General features: G+C 45.3%; 1 protein-coding gene across 3 annotated transcripts in view; it reads right to left on the bottom strand.

Annotated features, from left to right (window-relative positions):
* KMT2D (lysine methyltransferase 2D) overlaps positions 1-15,943 on the bottom strand; it is a 2,224,302-nt gene that overhangs the window by 1,786,564 nt on the left and 421,795 nt on the right. For all 3 annotated transcript variants that reach the window (XM_069653836.1, XM_069653837.1, XM_069653838.1), the window contains exons 9-11: positions 12,198-12,364; positions 11,505-11,641; positions 8,473-8,577 (exon numbers count right to left, since the gene is read on the bottom strand). In XM_069653836.1, the coding sequence (XP_069509937.1) occupies positions 8,473-8,577; positions 11,505-11,641; positions 12,198-12,364 (409 nt within the window). The remainder of the gene's footprint in view (positions 1-8,472; positions 8,578-11,504; positions 11,642-12,197; positions 12,365-15,943) is intronic.

Raw genomic sequence — 15,943 nt, 5'->3', positions numbered from 1 at the left:
TGCTCCTATAATCAATGAGGCAGCTAAACACCTGGCACCATGCGTCACAACACTAATAAACGTGTCCCTCACATCCAGCCTAGTACCAAACAACCTGAAAGATTCCTGGGTCCTGCCCCTTCTCAAAAAACCCACCCAAGTTCCCAACATCCCCACCAATTTTAGACCCATCACAACCGTGCCGTTCCTCTTACAAATCTTGGACCGAGCAGTTTATCTGCAGATCCAGAATCACTTAGAAAAGCACAATTTACTAGGACTCTGACAATCTGGCTTCCGCCCTAAACATGGCATGGAGACAGCCCTGATCGACCTCAAGACACAAATGGACAAACTAAAAGACAAAGGCAAACTAGCTCCAGTACTTCTACTAGACCTCTCTGCCGCCTTCGATTTGGTTAACCACAAAGTCCTATGTAATCACCTATCATTAGCAGCCCACTTTTCCGACAAAGCCAATGTCTGGATCCAGTCCTTTTTAAATAACAGTTCCATGACGGTCTTGGCACCCTCTGCTGCCGCTGAACCAGTCCCTGTTGTCTGCGGTGTTCCACAGGGCTCCTGCTTTAGGGCCAGACTGAGCTTTATAAATAAACAAGCCCAACAGGCCTCTCAAAGGTATTTATGCTGGGTAATCTCCCCAGTTCCAAAGTGGGCCAGTGTGCGACAGCAGGTAAAGATAGGTGTGAGGACTCTGTATGAGACAGTCAGAGGTATGCTATGAGGTCGAGACCCAAAATGGCTGGCACAGCACGACATGAGAGCGAGGCTCTACTCAGTTGCTAAGCAACCCCATGCTTCTTTACACAATCCACATTACCGGCAGGCGGAAGCCAGCAGCAGATTAAGGGCAGGATAAAGGGCATGTTATCCCCAGTTTGCTCAGGTTTGCTACGGTGCAGAGTGTGACTTCTTATGCCCATGATTTGTGCCTTGGGAAAGCCGTGCAGAGAAGGTGTTCACATTTAAGGTGTTCCTTGATCAATGCCCGTTCCATTAATGTGCACGCCCTAGACCTCATCACTACCCATGATCTTGATATCCTCATAACCGAATCATGGCTACACGAGGCCTGAGGTCCTGCAACAACCTTACCTCTACCGCCAGGCTACACCATAATTAGACAGAACCACCCCACTATGGGCGGAGGAGTAGCTCCAAGAGCGAAAGAATCCCTCTCTATCAGAAAAACAGATAAAGACAAACATCAGCAACTACCTCTTTGCCAAAATTAACCTATCCGACCACTGCAACATCACTCTATATCTTGTCTACCGACCACCAGGTCCCGTAGGCGACTGCCAAGCAGCCCTCACTCACCTCCTCGCAGACAACCCAAACAATCGACCGAATCCATCTTACTGGTGGACCTCAACCTGGGGCTCAATGACGCCAAAGACCCTGTAGCCAAATCACTCAACGCTGCACTCGAGACCCTCGGGTTCACCAACGCTATTACTGGACCCCACGCACATTCAAGGCCGCTCCCTAGACTGGATAGCCCAACACAACTACCCCATTAATATCACAGCTAACTCACCGACCCCATGGTCGGACCACCATGTTATTCACTTTAGTATCCCCACTGCCAGGAACAAGCATATCTCGGCGCCACACCTTCCCCGAGCCCTTTCCAGAAGTTGTCGGCAACTCTCAAAAGAAAAACTTCTCCCATTCCTATCGGGACCAGCCTTCAGGCCCCCCTTCTCGGCCAACCCAGAGATCCTAGCGCGCACCTATGACATAGCCATCAAAGCTGAGGTTGAAGCTATCGCGCCTCTTAAACCACGGAAGGCTAAAACGGACTAGCCACACCAGTGCCTGGTTTACCACAGACGACCTTGTACTACGATCCAAGAAACATGCAGCCCTATCCTTATGGCAAACCACCCACACAGATGATGCAAAACTTGACTTCAAACTAAGGGTCAAAGAGTACAAAAAAGCATCTCATTTGAAACCAGGATCCAGGACGCCCAATGCAATACCAAAGAGATCATATCTATCTTCTGGGACTTAGAGACCCCTACACCCACTCCACAGAATTTCACCAAAGACAAGACCTGGTGTGACGGTAGCCAATCAGTCATAATCAGCAAGCTCACTCTAACCAAAATAGTCACCTCCAAGGAAATTGAAGAATGTGACATGATCAATATCATGAAATCCATTAAGCCATCTAACTGCAAAGGTGACATCTGCCCAGCTGCACAAATCAAGGACTGCGCAAGCCCTCCATCTCATTCTCTTACAACATTTGTGAACGCCTCCTTTGCAACTGGCAAGGTGTCCTCTTGCCTCAAGGAAGCATGGGTCCACCCCCTCATCAAAAAACCTACCTTAGACCCCTCCGCACCTAATAACTACCGGCCCATTGCCAGGGTTCCCTTTCTGCTATTGGACAAAGCTGACTATTTACAGGTACAATTTATTGAGAACCAACTTCTCTGGTTACGCCAATCTGGTGTCCAGCCAGGGCACGGGACAGACTGCCCTACTGGACCTAAAAACCAAATGGATGATGAGACTCGGGGAAGCCTGCTCTCCTCGATCTATCAGCAGCATTTGATCTTGTCAACCACAAAGTCCTATGCCACCGCCTATCCGCCACAGCCAATTTCTCACCTAACGCCACCGCATAGATCTCTTCCTTCCTGCAAGGAAGGACCATGCAAGTTTTCTCTGACCTGGCCTCAGCCTCACCTTCCATCATTCGGTATACCGTCATTTCATCGACGGGCTTTTCATCGCTGGGTTTTTTGCTGTGATTTTTTTTCTTCGAAAAAAAATCATCGATTTTTTTTGGGGTTAAAAATTAAATACATTTGGTGTGTGTCTAGGGGAATATGAAAATAATTAAACGGATGGGGCTTTGGGGGTAACCCGCCCCACAAAAAAAAAAATCTTTTTTTTTCGAAAAAAAATCAGCTGAAAAAAACCCTGCGATGAAAAGTCCATCGATGAAATCACATAGAACCAATGCTTCTATGCGGCGTACCACAAGGATCCTGCATGTTGCCCACCCTCTATAATTTCTTTACATGGCCCCATTCTCGACTCACGGGGTATCTCGTACACTAACTATGCAGATGAAACCCAGATCCTCCTCATGCTGACAGAAAACTGACACCGATTCCAAGACACTCAACGACATTTACAACACTATCCAAGTATGGATGGCAGCCAATGGGCTCTGTCTGAACTTAGACAAAACCGAACTGCTCTTGGTAGGTTCCAAGGAAACACTCAAGAACCTTGACTTTCGGGTTAAGTCAATTTATGATCGACTGCATCAGAATCCCTGTGGCAAAATCAGTAAAACACTAGGTGTCTATCTTGACTGCAACCAAACAATTACCAGGCAAGTCTATGCTATCGCCTCTTCGGCGGCATATCACCCCAAACTCATGACTGCAGCCAGACCCTTCCTCTCCAAGGAAAATTGCATCTCCATTGCAAGAGCAATTACATGATCTAGATTAGATTACTACAATGCCCTATTTCCAGGCACCCCCACTAAAAAACATGGCTAAACTAAAAGTAATACAAAATCACGCTCTGCGTGCAGCCATTGGAATCCCGAAAAGAACACATCACAGCCGCCAGAAAACAGGCGCACTGGCTCCCAGTTAAAAAGAGTCCTCTTTAAAGCCCTTGTCCTTACTCAGAAGTGTATCCCCCCCCACCTCTTGGAGAATCCACCCTAGAGTCTCCACAAGACCGACCAGAACACCCTTTGCAAACAAGCTCTCAATCCCCATAGTCAAGAGAGCCCGAGCTGGAGGCACAAGCTTCCCATACTCATCAGCCCTGCAATGGAACGCCCTACCACCACCCCTGAGAGGAGAAGACTCTCTTAGCATTATGCAAAGCCGTGAAAACACTGCTCTTTACATAAAGCACTGACCAATACTGACCAAGACCAACCAATGTGTGATCCATCACCACATGTTCTGAAAGTTCTTAACGTATGCATTTCATGATTGTACTCATCTGCTCTGATATGTTTACATGACTCCCATGTATACGTTTTCCTTTGTAACTAAGCTAGCCACAAGGAACAGCGCTGAGATGCCCTAGGGCTGTATGTGCGCTATAGAAATGTAAAAAATACAATTAAATACTCAGAGCAATCAGAAAATGATTGTTTAAACGAGGAATAAAATAAATCGGGTAGACGTGATTAAATTGCCTTGTTTGCAAAACATACGACTATTCCTCTAAAATGTTTCCATAGAGTTTTTAATTTGGTTGGGCTAGTGGCAATGGGTTCAACTCTGACAAATCAATTCACTAATGAGAATGTGTATTTGGGGCCTGTCTAGTTAATATAGGAATGGGGTTTGGATATGTGCTTTGGCTCTCCTAAATGTTAAGCCCCTTCACGCGCTTGTTTCTCAAAATGAGCATTTTGCTCTTCTGACAAACATTAACAGCTGATCTCAGTACTGCCAAGGTGTCAAAGGACCAGACAAGGCTGATACAATACCGTTCCATCAGCACAAGTGATTACGGATCATGGTTTACTCAGAAATGGATACAGGTACATTTGCACTGCCTAAGAAATTATTTGTTATCTATTCTATTAACTTGTGCCTTTTTACTCCAATTGAAAGTAACAAATGCCATTTTGCTCCTATTTCAGGGGTGCCTAATTTACTCAGAAACTTATTGGTTTGATATTGAAGTGTATTTGTGTATAATATTAAGTTGCCTCCTTCTAGTGAATGTTTTCTAAATGATTGTGTAATAAATTAATCTGTTTTTACCAAGAAACCTTCAGTGCAAGTGTCTACTTGAACCACTGTGATTGTAAGACCTCTGTGTAACATCCTTGTACTGCTCACATTACCTCTTGAGATAAGCCTGGCTACTCAGCTCGCTACCACAAACTGTGTAGTACAGACTTATACCAAAGGTTTGTTTTTGCTTACACCTGTAGTACCAATTGTAATTGGTGGTCCCACAGGGTACTACATGCAATTCTGCCTAACATTGACTATGGGTGCTGGCGGAGGGACTGGTGGAAGCATGCCCCTAATAACATCCCGAAGGATGCAGCTCATCTGAAGGGATCTAATCAGCGTGAGGAACTTCACAGGTTGGTCAAGTGGCAGGTGATATTGAATGAGTCGCGGCTGGCTGCTGGAGCCTGTGTGTACTCTGCCTGTTTACAGGGGGTACCTGCCTTGCAATGTAGAAGGATAAGCTGTAGGCAACGTACCTGGTTGAGACGAGTCCCACCTAGACACTATCGCCTACCTGCTCCCCAAAAGGGTTTGGTGTCTGGCGCGGCGGCCATCTTGTCGAGCTGCATACCAAGTGCCCGAGTCGTGGTGCAGGCACAGCCTCCTCCAGGAATCTTTGCTGTGGATTTTGAGGCCTACCCTGTGCCTCAGGACCAGACCCGGTAAGCGTAGTCTCCTTGGCTGAAGCGCCGGTAGTGATGCATACTGGCGCCCCCTTAGACGTTTTTCCAGTGTTGGGGTGTAGGCCCTCAGGTGGAAGCCTGGTTAAAGAACCTTGTGGTCCCTCAGCGCTGCCTGCGGGAGGATCCATCGACCCCTCAGCCTGGTGGCCAGTAGCTGAATAAGCCTTGAAACCTGCGCTGGTGGGAGAACCTGAACGGTCCCTCCCACTCAGATGTTTCCTTGGAAAGGAATCGCCCTTGTGGGGTGCAATGGCAAAAAGCGGCCCTACCTTGTGTCTTGACTTGTGCTTGATGAAGTTCTTCACGTCCTCTGGAGGAGACTTCTCAAAGAGCTCCCTCCACCTTGCTAACCTTTTCTTCAGAGCTTGCGTCGTAAGCGCTTCGCACACAGTACAGCCCTCCCAGCCGTATTCAGGTCAAAGGCAGCGGCAGCAGAGAGTGTGGGGGAGGTCGGACATGGGCAAGAGCCCCTTGCAGGCTGCACACCTGCTGAAGACCCAAGGACGTTGACATGTGCCGGGGAGGTAGTATGGCGCCAGAGGACGGAGTACCTGTTTAAAGATTAGAAGAAAACGATAGACAGAATCTGGGGAAGAGCGGGTGGAATTAAGGCCAAAGCCAAATCCAGAAGCACTGGTGAAAGCGGTCCATTCCCGTCGACGTGGAAAAAAGGACTGAGGAGTGGCACCGGTGGGTGGAGTGAGGGGAGCGCATGTTCCCAGGGCCACAGCCCCACATGCCTCCAAATTTAAAAAAAGTTTCTGTCTCCCGTCCCTAGGAGGAACGCCCATGCAGTATGGAGGAAAGGGGACGGGACGTAAGAGTACACAACTGGACGAGGGAGCAGAGACCGGACGATCTTGCAAAGCTCTCTCAAAGTCAACAGTTGGCTGCAGTTCAATATATGGGGCAGATTTCCTTGTACGTTTGCACACCTGTCTGTTTTATATATATTGCTTTGTAGTAAAAATTTGATACTTGTGAAATTACCCTTTGAAGAATGAAAGGCTGAATCGTGTGTGACCTGCAAGCCACTAATTCAGGGTTGCCACTGCTTTAACAAACCATCCAAGTAGCTTTCTTTATTGCCCAAAAAATATCAACACAAAACCAGCACTGCACAGGTAAAAAGATGAAATTGACAAAAGCAACAGCAAATTTGGTGGAAAACTCTAGCAAATATATTGGTTAGAATAGGACTATATTTCGATCAAGTAAGAAGTTAATGTTAAAGAATATTTTAGTACTGCTATAATTTGTTTAATTGTGTTAGTGGTCACCAGAGTTACATAAACTTCTATGTATAATCCAGAACAGTTTTATTTTTTTGTACATTTTTTAATGCAATGAATAGTTAAACCTGATGTGCAAAATCAATTGTAATACATGAACGGGTGCTTACCCATTCACCCAACACCAACAGCCTCTCTGGGAGAGTCTTCTCCTTTGTTTGGCCTATGAGGGCGTTGAGTGAATAGGTGAGATAGAGTTCACGCATTTCAGATTTCCTCTTGACTTGTGTCCTGCATGAGCCGACATGAACCATTTTATACATTTCTATGTGATCTGCAAATAAGTTTCGAAACTCGACCGCAGCAACTTTGCAACTGTATAGAGAATGAAATGTGTCTGATTCACAAAGGCAGTTGAACATTGCAATATCCATTTTGCTCATTGCAACCTAGTCCTTTTGCATTTGTGAAGCCTCATACTTTGACTGGCATTGGTTTTGAATATGAAACATTCTGTACATTTGGTCCCTTCATTTTGGCTAAATCTGCTTTTTTAATGGCTTTTATACTTTAAATAAAGATGCTGCATTAATTACAATGAAGAGAGCATAGAATGCATTTAAAATGGTGCTTTGTTTTTTAATTGTGTTTTTTCAAGTTTGGAACATGATCAAATAAAGCAACTATTCAGCAGAAGAACTAATATGCTATTCGACACAGCCCTACTTAAGTGCCATGCTGCCAGATGAAGACATTTTTGGCGACAGCATATCTTTTATTGTTCCTGTCTGGCTGTAATGAAGGGTAGATATTTGCCCGGTTGCCAAAAGTAGCTGCCTGCACCACCAAACAGCATGTGACTGGCGAGGAACTCCAGGTCAGAGGCTGGCCTGTATTCCCTAGCAAAATCCTTGTGGACTACTGGCCCAAATAACAATGTGCAAAGAAGGACGGGTTCATCTTTAGTTCCTTTGTCCAGAAGGTCCGTAAGATCACATTCAATTTCCCTTGCTGCGGGACCCAATCCTAAGGCATCAGACACCTTTGCCATCTTTCTGTATGCCACACGAGAGCTTCAGAATCTCAACCAGGTAATTGTACCCAAGGTGAGGTATCCGGGCCGCTTGCGTCATGCAATATAGAGGGCTCGGTCAGCCAATCTATTCTCCTCCGCCCGAAACTCCTCAGGCGATCAGGGATAGCCATCAGCTGAAACCTGAAGGTAACTAGGTCATCTTCAAAGTTGTTTGAAATGAGGGCGAAATCCCTTCTGGACTTTGGTGCCAGACTAGAAGTGACAGGGGTCTTCAACCATCTATGCAGAATGGTGCTTTGAGGCCAGTGCTGACAGTCAGTGGCACGTCGAAGGACAGCCGGCAAAGGTACCAATAGCGACATCGATAATTCTCAAATCCTCAGGATGTCACAACTCCTGGGCCCTTGGTGCAGCCTGTCCAACTTGCCCTTTGACTTTGCAAGTGACCCTATCAAATAGTTGTGGATACAAGAAATGTCCTTAATCTGCATTTCTTAATGGTAACCTGCACAAAGTTATTTTCATAAAGAACTCTTGATTCAAACTAATTCTTATCCAATATTCATGCCCATCCCACTCCTCTTGAATTGACCGACTGCTTGTTTACAGCTACCAAAGGAGAGCCACCGAAAGCTTGAGTATCAGTTTTCTTAGTCTTGGCAAGGTTACCACAACACTCAACATCAGGCATATTGGGTAGCCCACAGATAGGATCAACTAAAAGGCAACATATAGACCTTCCTCTTAAGAGGAAAGATGAAGGTCCACCTTACCTGTTACAGGGCTTGCCGAAGGTGCTTCTTGAATTGGTTCATTTGGTGGTGTTCTTCCTTCAGCTGCAACTTCTTGATGAGAATCAGGTTCATTCACTGGATTGTCTGCAGTTGAAGCAAGGCATGAAACTTACTGTGCACTAGTGACTGAAATACATCGCCTACATTATTAGCATTTGAAGGAAAACCTTTAAGTCTCCAATTTTGTGAGAAATATCCCAATCGTTATTTCAATAGAAAATATAGCTAGAGCTCAGACCTCACCACTGCTACTCGGGTATTGGTCTCATCAAGAACAAGCATTGATCATCTTAGCTCACCAACACGATTCACAACTTGCAGATATCAGGGGTGTGATCAAAATATTTACTCATCCATTCCTGCTAATAAAGAAATCTGCTTTAATCAACCTTTAACCTTGCAAGATAACAATTCAGCATGAACAAAATAGACAATGTGGAAACAGATGATCTAAGATTGCTAGTAACTATTTTGTGGAATAGCCCTTCCACCCGCGCAACTGCCTTAACTTGCATCTGTAAAATGTAACCTTAATGTTGCTTTGCTGTATAAAAAAAAGATTACCCAAGTTTTTGTGAAGCCAGAGGCAAACTTCAATCTACACAAATTCCTGGTAGACAGTCCAACACCATATGGCCAAAGACCATATTATGGCTGTTACGAAAGATTCCTCTTTGCTGCACCTTTCCTTACATTTCTATGATCTGTCATTGGCTAGTGGGAGCTGCTGCTCTACCTGGCTTTAAGGACAAGGAGAGGACCGACCCCCCACCCCGTGCACCTACTCTAGAGAGATCCTGGAAGAAACTGAAGAAGCCAAGACTCCTATCCAGCTATAAGACTTGCGAGCAGACCGTGGACCCATCAGAAAGGCGGCTGGTGATCAGCTTCTGCTGCTGCCCTGGTAGAGCTCGGTCCTGTGGAAGATCTGCAGCATTCCTGCAAAGGAGCTGCAACCCTTGGAGTGAAGGAAACATCCATTCCCGACGTCAGCTCGAAGTCCTATGAAGAGCCTTCGTAAGTGCACCAGGGCCACCATGTAGCTGACCAGTTCTGAGTTTGAGCTACCGTGCTGCAGATGTTGCCATTCCGAGTTGAGGCCTGGAACTTGGGGGATCCTCAGCTTGTGCAAGACTTGCCTCTGCAACATTTCACGGTCCTAGCATCAAGGGGACCCCGAGATAGGAGGGAAAGTCTGACTGCGGCAAGTGAATCCCTTTGTGTCGCTGTGCATCGGTAGCAGTCATGCAAAACTACTTACCTCGTCAATTCCTGTCCTGAGAGGAGCCCTAAATAGATATTTGAAATAGAGTTCTGCTGCCTTCTTCAACTGGGAGACCTTGCACCAGCATCGGACACTGACCAGAGAGCTGCATGAACATGCAACTCCTGGGAATCAAAGGCTGGGGCTGACAGCAGGAAAAAGCGATCTTGGACCACCTTCAATCGACCTGCCTAGCCCTGCTAAGAATCAGAGTACGGGGGGGTGAGTTGTAGCAATGCTTACCTGAACCCCTTTAGTCCCTTTTAAAAATTTGGTAACTTTTAGATTACATTGGATCTTCCATTGCTTGTTCAGACAAGCCCTCCAAAAGTTGGGAACACGTTTGTTACCTAGGTTAACTCGTCCCCTGGCACTTTGAACTGTTCACTGGACCCCAGAGACCCTACCTTCATTATTTCCAGCTTCACAAAACTGTATGGCACTTTGCTGAACCTTTGGACACAAGGCCCCATACATCTTAGGGATGGACTTCTGAAGTTAGGATTGAATCTCTGTGGACTAGTAGTGCCAATACTTATCTGTAACAACTTTTTCAGGGATTTGATATGTATTTTGCCCTACTCTAGTGTATACGCATCACAATTTTAGTATTGAGTGACAATATTACCTGAGGGTAATCATTTTTCACTGTTTTATTTGGCCACAAGTAAAGAAGAATTTGTATACCCGTTTGCCTAAGTGTGTTCCTTGACTACTTCACTCTGTGCTCATTGTGGACCCATTACAAGATTACCACTCTTGAGACTTAGCCTAGATCTCAGACCACTTGCCTTGCTACCTTGAACTGGTTTGGGTACAGCTCCCAGAGTTGTCACTGTCACAATACAAGTTGGCCTTCAATACATCTGTCCACCAGGCCAGAGTTGAGCACATCTGTTCCATCAATGGCAAATAAAGCAACATTTGTCCTGAGCTGCCAGTAATGCTAAATTCAACTAAATCAGCAGTAGCGGGTACATTTTAAAAGATTATGAAGGATTAGGTTTACTGAGCATAATCCCGTTTGGCATGCCTACTTGTATTTATTGCCAAGAATACAGTTTTACCATATTGACCATTCCTCCACCCCCTCCCCCACATCTTATTATAGTGGATTTTCACCAGGAAAAAGGAAAACCAGATCTGATTGACCTAGAACTTTGCAGGTGGTTTGTGCTTTCCCCCCATTCAGAATGGGTAGGAGGGTTTGCACTACTAGAACATTCCAAAAAAAAAAAATGTATGGAAATAGGGTGTAAAAGATAGTCCAGTCTCAATTATCCCCACTTCCTATAACAATAATGGTTCTGGGAACATTTCGTTTTAATCATTCTATGAGGCACTGACAACCAAGATGAGCATTAAACAAATCCTTGCTTCTATGCCAAATAGAGGATCAAACCAGTGTTATTGTTGCTACCCAGGCCATCCATATTACACCTACCGCTCTATGCAAACGATCAATACTTCAGGACATCAAGGTGGCCTCTGCACTGCATGTGCCTCACATATCTATACTAGGTTTCTGCTAACCTTAGCTCTCTGGATGTTTTGGACCACAACACCCATTAGCCCTTGCCAGGATAGCCAAAGGTGAATGATCACAGTAGTACAGAAATTTTGAGAGCCAAAGGTTGCAGAGCTCTGTAAAATACCAATTCTCTTCAGGCTAAGAACATTTTTGCGGAGCCTCCCTCGTTGCCTTCAGAGAGCATGTACTTAATACCCAGCAGAGTGGAATACTCACCTAGTGGTTTAGCTTTTTGTTCCAAATGTTCCTGGGGTTGTAGTGGGCTTCTGGCTGAACTCTGAGTCTTACAAGTGGTACAAAAGTACTCAACTGGAAACGGACCTGGGCTGTCGTGGCACACAGTGTGTATAAATCTGAGATGAATGGAAATATTTGAAGAAATAAAAAAAAAGTTAACAGCAAAGATACTTCACTCAAGTGAACATCAAGGACGGGGTGTATGAAAATGTCAGAAAATGAGTCTGTAAACTTGCTTCTAGAAAGGGGTGGGCAGGACAGATGTCACAAAGAATTATCACATGGAAAGAGCAAGTCTACCTCAAAAAGCAAATATGCAGTCAGATCTCAGAACATGGAACTGAGTGGAATTTCTGCTTGCTATCCAGACGACAAAGAACAAGCATCCCACACAACACAAACCTTGATCATGCTTTCATAACATTATGTAACCCTAACAAGGCCACATGCAATCACTAATCTTTAACCACCTTCGGCAATAAAAGTTACATATACAGATGGATGCTGTAAACCTTAGGTTTTACATTGAAGCTAGGCTCTTTAAACAGTACATATTTTTCTAAACGGGGACCCAACTACATCTCAAAATTAGCACAGCAAACTTGGGCCAATGCCTTCATCACTAGATGCAATCCTTCCCACAGTCACATTTTGTCCCAGTGTAACACTTACTTCTGGCACCTTGGACACCGCTGCATTGAATTTCCTGACCTATCACTCTCCACATCCCAGCTGCGCTGCTGTTGGCATTTCTCACACAAGGAGTAATTCTCAAACCACTGGTAGGCAGCATCCATCTGCCCTGGCCAAAAACCACAAACGTGGCACACACGGCAGCTCTGAAAGAGAAAGGGAATTTGCACCAGTCGCTTGGAAGAAAACAATAAGTAGTATACTTGTACCATCACTACAGCTCCACACACAAAACAAATAGGTTTAAAGTTATACAACATGTGTGTTCACAACTTTGTAAGCATAGATTTCTATGTAGAGCACGTGCAGTATACCAGAGGTCACTACACGTGGCAAATGTAAAACATTGGGCATCTGACCCCATTGCAAACAGTAGAACCAGGGCTTGTGACAAGTTGTTCAAGTAGTATTCGATGATACTGGCAAACTTAAAACATCAGTTTCTCAGTGGTTGGTAGCCACCACAATGATACGCCAACACAAAATGTCACTTCACAATTATGAATTAATCATTCAAGATTTTAAATTCTATGTGCCACCTCCTCTCCTGCTCCCCCTCACTCCCCCCCCAATAACATTCTTTAATTTCTGAACAGAAAAAAGAACCAATTCATTTTAAGACTAGGCTTGCATTCCCCTTAGGAAATATTTCTCTTTTGACAACTATCTCCTCCATATTCTATGGATCCCTAAACGTTTTGCTTTTGAACCTGTCCCAACTTTTTATAGTTCAGATTCACTCCTCTGGCGATTTGCTCATTTCGTCAGAGGGAAAATTATCAGTCTGTCAGACTCAGTACTGAAAAAGTAAGTTTCATAGCTTTTTGGTAACTATTTAACAGTGCTCAAAGCATCTTACAATCCAGTACAATGTGGATACTTTATCACCCTAGTCTTTTACACATGGTATTTTTGCTTACTTTTAATATGTGCATAAAGACAAGCTGGTGGCAGCAATTACATTTGTACATTTTCTGTGCGTTGTCTAGTGTGCACATTCCAGTTTAGCGCATAGGTCTAATAATGCCCTAAAATGGGTGTGCCACAAGCTTTTTGTTTATTCTTCGACCAGATTATTTGGCCTTCTTAGGTCAGGAAAATCCATATAAAGGTCATGCACTTGCACGGGAAAGCGTGATGCCGGTTAGGGAGATTTCAGTTTTATGCTTCATCCCCCTCTTCCTAGTGAGATCCCCAGCACTTTTTGCTGGACTTCTGGACCTTTTTCCTTGTTCTCCTGAAGGAGGGAAGCCTTTTCCCCCCTCATTCATTCTTAGTGCTCCATCTATGGAAACATTGTTATTTATGTCTTACTTGATTTTTATTGAGTCTGCTTTTTTCCATGTCCCAAAAGTGGATCTGTGCTACACTTTTGCAGCACATTATGTGTAGTGTTGCTGGGGGCCGTTTGGGTTCTCCCTTTATATTCTTGCATTTTTCGCCAACTACATTGTAGCCATCCAAAAACTAGCCGACTCCAAAAACGTCAGTGGAGTGCTAAGGGAATACCCAGTATCCCCCTTCTCTCTGCTAATGTGACTTTTTAGTCACAGTGACAAAGCTTTAGTTATGGCCGGTGGCAGTGGATGTGGTCTATCAACTGTTGTGCTACTTTCTACCACAGACTTTTCTTGTGTGGTTGTCCTTTGTTAGCCCTTCTACCACTCTGGGAGGGGGGATTTCTGAATTGAAGTTTTGCCTTTGGCAGGAACCCTTGGGTGTCCCCCATCTAGGCTCCAGTGTGTCTGAGGGCAGGAAGCAGGGGAGGAGTTTAACACTCCCCTGTCCTTTGTCTGCTTGAGTGCCTGAATGGAACCAGTTCCCACTGGGAGAGGCTGGCTGTCCTGTTTGGACAGCCACCGGCCCCTTTCTGTAAACTGCAGGGAGAGTTTGCAGAGGAGTGAATGGGAAATCCAAATAAAAAGGTTCCTGATGCAGAAGGAAGTCGACCACTGGCACAGAAGATGCGAAGCTTAAGACGACCAGAGACACCCGCAGACCGTTCCAGTAACCATGAAGCGACCACTGCTGTCATGACCCAGTTTTCTTATCGACAGAGGAGCTCCGAAGAGGAAGGCTCCTTCCCTCTGGCTGTTGGTACCAAAATCCCTGTTAGGGAGAATTCTCAAAAATGAGCCAATTCCCTCCACCTTTGAGACCCCCAGCAACTTTGCTGGATTTTGAGGACTTGATTTTTTTTTTTAACCTGGAGAGAGCGAGACCCCTTTTCCCCACTCATGTATTTTTTTGTGATTTAATACACTTTCTTTTGGTTATGGAGTCTAACCAACTCCATAGACATCATATTTTACAAATGTGTCACAAAGCACCTTCAGTGCAGTAACACAGGGAAGTCTTCCAGATTTCCCAACATTTAAATACCTTCTCTGGGATAAACTACTGTTTCCCAGAGCAATAAAGTGAAATTGACTTAACTTACGCTTGTAACTTTCTAGACACAGCACACACTATCTTACAATGGAGTGCTGGAGGGGTTACTTAGAATCCCCCGTGTATAGATCCTCATGTAACATTTTTTATGTTACCCTTTCCTCAATGAATGGCTGGTGCTAGTGGTTTTCCTTTTGAACTACTGTGGTTTGCATTTAAGGCGACCGTTCGCGGCTCCGGTAAAGCAACCACGGGAGCCATCTTTTTCAAAATGGCGCAGAGCCATCTTTGATAAAATGTCCGTCTTTTTTTCGCCATGTCTTTGTGGAAAGGTCCTTCTAGAGATTCTCTGTGCGCCAAACCAGGATTGGTGCCTTTGTTCATTTCGCCTTTGGCAGAGTTTGAGTGAAACCTGCCTCTGGCTTCAGAGTGTCTGGGGTAGGCAGGAAGTGCGGGAGGTACCCGAAACTCCCTGTGTTTAGTCTCCTAGGAGACCCAAATGGACTCTCTGGTGATTGGCTGGCTGACTGTCCGGCAAGGACAGCCATCCTGCTAGGTGAGTGACAGCTAGGCTAGAATGAATTGGAGAGTCTTTTGGCTTGGAAGGCAGAGTCGGCCACTGGACGAAGGAACGCAAGAAGAGATTGAAGAGGACGCCTGCTGCAACTCCTGGACCGTTGGTTTGCCGGGTGAAGCCCTGCTGCAGTGCCAACTTGCCAAGTTTGCATCGACAGAAGCCCCTGCAAGGATGACTTCTCCCTTTGAGTTGGTGGGACCAATCAACTCCAAAGTAAGCCACCTGGACACCCATCTCGGAGCTGGTTGAATTTCCTCAGAGTTGCTGCAGGAAACCGAATAGCCAGGGAAAGGAACAGCAGATTGTGTGCGTTGCTTTTAAGCTGGCCTAAAGCTTTAGGAAGATCCTCCGGATTCCCACGAAGCAAGCCTGAGCCCCCTCAGCAGAGTGCGGGACCCCAGAAGCAAGGAAAGTCCACCTGGACAGCCAGGAACTGCGTTGTTGCCATTTGCGATAGCCGGGAGAAGCTGAAACACGAAACAGCCACTAAGTTTACCGGTTGCAAGTGTTGACAGTCCCAGTGCAGTAGACCCCGCCCCCCTGACGTCTTCCCTCTTGCCCTCCTAACAACTCGTGGAAAGACTTTTCCATTTACTTACCTGAAGTTTGGCATCCTATACAAAGACTTTGGCCCAGCCTATTGAATTGTATGACTCTTCGAAGACGATCTGAAAGTATTAGCCCAGCTTAAGAATATTGGTGATCTCTAATAACCTGTGCCTTTTACCAACTTTTAAGAGTGTTCTGAATGCCAACA

This window comes from Ambystoma mexicanum, chromosome 3q (assembly GCF_040938575.1).
Source record: "Ambystoma mexicanum isolate Mex_15411 chromosome 3q, UKY_AmexF1_1, whole genome shotgun sequence".
NCBI classification, from domain to species: domain Eukaryota; kingdom Metazoa; phylum Chordata; class Amphibia; order Caudata; family Ambystomatidae; genus Ambystoma; species Ambystoma mexicanum.
This window is presented reverse-complemented; position numbering and strand designations above follow the sequence as displayed.